We start from the raw sequence: 1,400 nt of genomic DNA, 5'->3' as shown, positions 1-1,400 counted from the left end.
GACTAGACTATAGACTAGACTATAGACTAGACTATAGACTAGACTATAGACTAGACTATAGACTAGACTATAGACTAGACTATAGATTAGACTATAGAGTAGACTATACAGTAGAATATAGACCAAACTATAGACTAGATTATAGACTAGACTATAGACTAGACTATAGTTAGTTAGTTGGTTGGTTAGTAAGGTCGTTTTTTCTTTGCACCAGATCCGAAGAAATACACTCAGGTCTACCCAGAGTAGAACATTGATCACTAACCTACCAGAGTTCCACCATTATAAAAAATTGTCCATAAAGCAGATCTTACTACAGATTAGATTATGAAAAATTCTAGAATATTGACAGCTCTATAGTTTTTACTTTTTTTAGAAGACATTTATTTATTAAAATTTTTTTCAGTGTAAATAAAAAGATTTCTATTTTAAGTAGATTTAATTTTTAACAAAACAATTTAAATATTTAGATTCTTTTTAATAAATACACATGCATGTGTGTATTAATTTTGTTTACAATTTTTAAATATATTTAACACTATATTAAAAGAAATATTTAAAAAAAATCCCATAAATACGACATCTTAAACAAAACCTGAATCAGTTGTTATTCAAAATTTCAACCAACTATAACACAAAATAGACGCTCAGAAGCTCATCTTCTTATCTGTTATAAAGAAATTAAAAAATAAATAAATTAATTAAAAAAATGTGTAAAACACGATTTTGTTTATTGCTGCTTATTGTTGTTGTTATTTCAGTCAACCATATGGGCGAAGGTTAGTTATGGGTGTTTGTTTTTATATAGAACTCCCATTAAATTTTGTCACGTTTAAAAAATTCTTGTGTAAATCCCCTTCTGCTATTGTTTTTCAGCTGCGGAGCGTACTTGTCCCGAAAATGAATTCTATACGTCGTGTGGTGATAGTTGTCAAACTGAATGCGCTACTTTGAATCAACCTTGTTTAATACGTCATATAAGATGTCCAGATGGTTGTTATTGTAATAAAGGTTATGCACGAGATGCTAATAGGAAATGTATACCGATAAGTGAATGCCCTGCAAAATATTAAACCATGTTTGGGAGTTTTAATAAAAATTATTAACGAATTGAAGCTGCCTGTTTTATTTTGTACTGTATGAAGCGAAGATCTAAACCAATGAATTTAATACAGGGTGATTAGCAAACATTGTTAAAAAAAGGTAGTGAAGATCGAAACCATCGGAGAAATATGGTTTCACTTTGTTCAAAGAAAGTTGCCAGATTTATACTTTCAAAATTTTTGAATAGTCTATAGTCTAGACTATAGACTAGACTATAGACTAGACTTTAGACTAGACTATAGACTAGACTATAGACTAGACTATAGACTAGACTATAGACTAGACTATAGACTAGA

General features: G+C 29.4%; 1 protein-coding gene across 1 annotated transcript; it reads left to right on the top strand.

The window, feature by feature from the left end:
- The first annotated feature begins 617 nt into the window (after positions 1-617).
- On the top strand, positions 618-1,115 carry LOC111690821 (cysteine-rich venom protein 6). Its single transcript, XM_023453392.2, has 2 exons — positions 618-779; positions 877-1,115. The coding sequence occupies exons 1-2, from the start codon at positions 710-712 to the stop codon at positions 1,071-1,073; spliced, it is 267 nt and encodes an 88-aa protein (XP_023309160.2). The 5' UTR covers positions 618-709; the 3' UTR covers positions 1,074-1,115.
- Positions 1,116-1,400: the final 285 nt, after the last annotated feature.

Source organism: Lucilia cuprina, chromosome 3 (genome assembly GCF_022045245.1).
Source record: "Lucilia cuprina isolate Lc7/37 chromosome 3, ASM2204524v1, whole genome shotgun sequence".
NCBI lineage: Eukaryota > Metazoa > Arthropoda > Insecta > Diptera > Calliphoridae > Lucilia > Lucilia cuprina.
Note: the sequence above shows the minus strand (reverse complement) of the source record. Positions and strands in the feature narration are given on the sequence as shown.

What these genes read in the sequence shown, in the direction of transcription:
- LOC111690821 (XM_023453392.2), top strand. Translation starts at nt 710, where the DNA reads ATGTGTAAAACACGATTTTGTTTATTGCTGCTTATTGTTGTTGTTATT. An exon ending in AGTCAACCATATGGGCGAAG is followed by an intron (nt 780 to 876) that starts GTTAGTTATGGG and finishes ATTGTTTTTCAG; the next exon opens with CTGCGGAGCGTACTTGTCCC.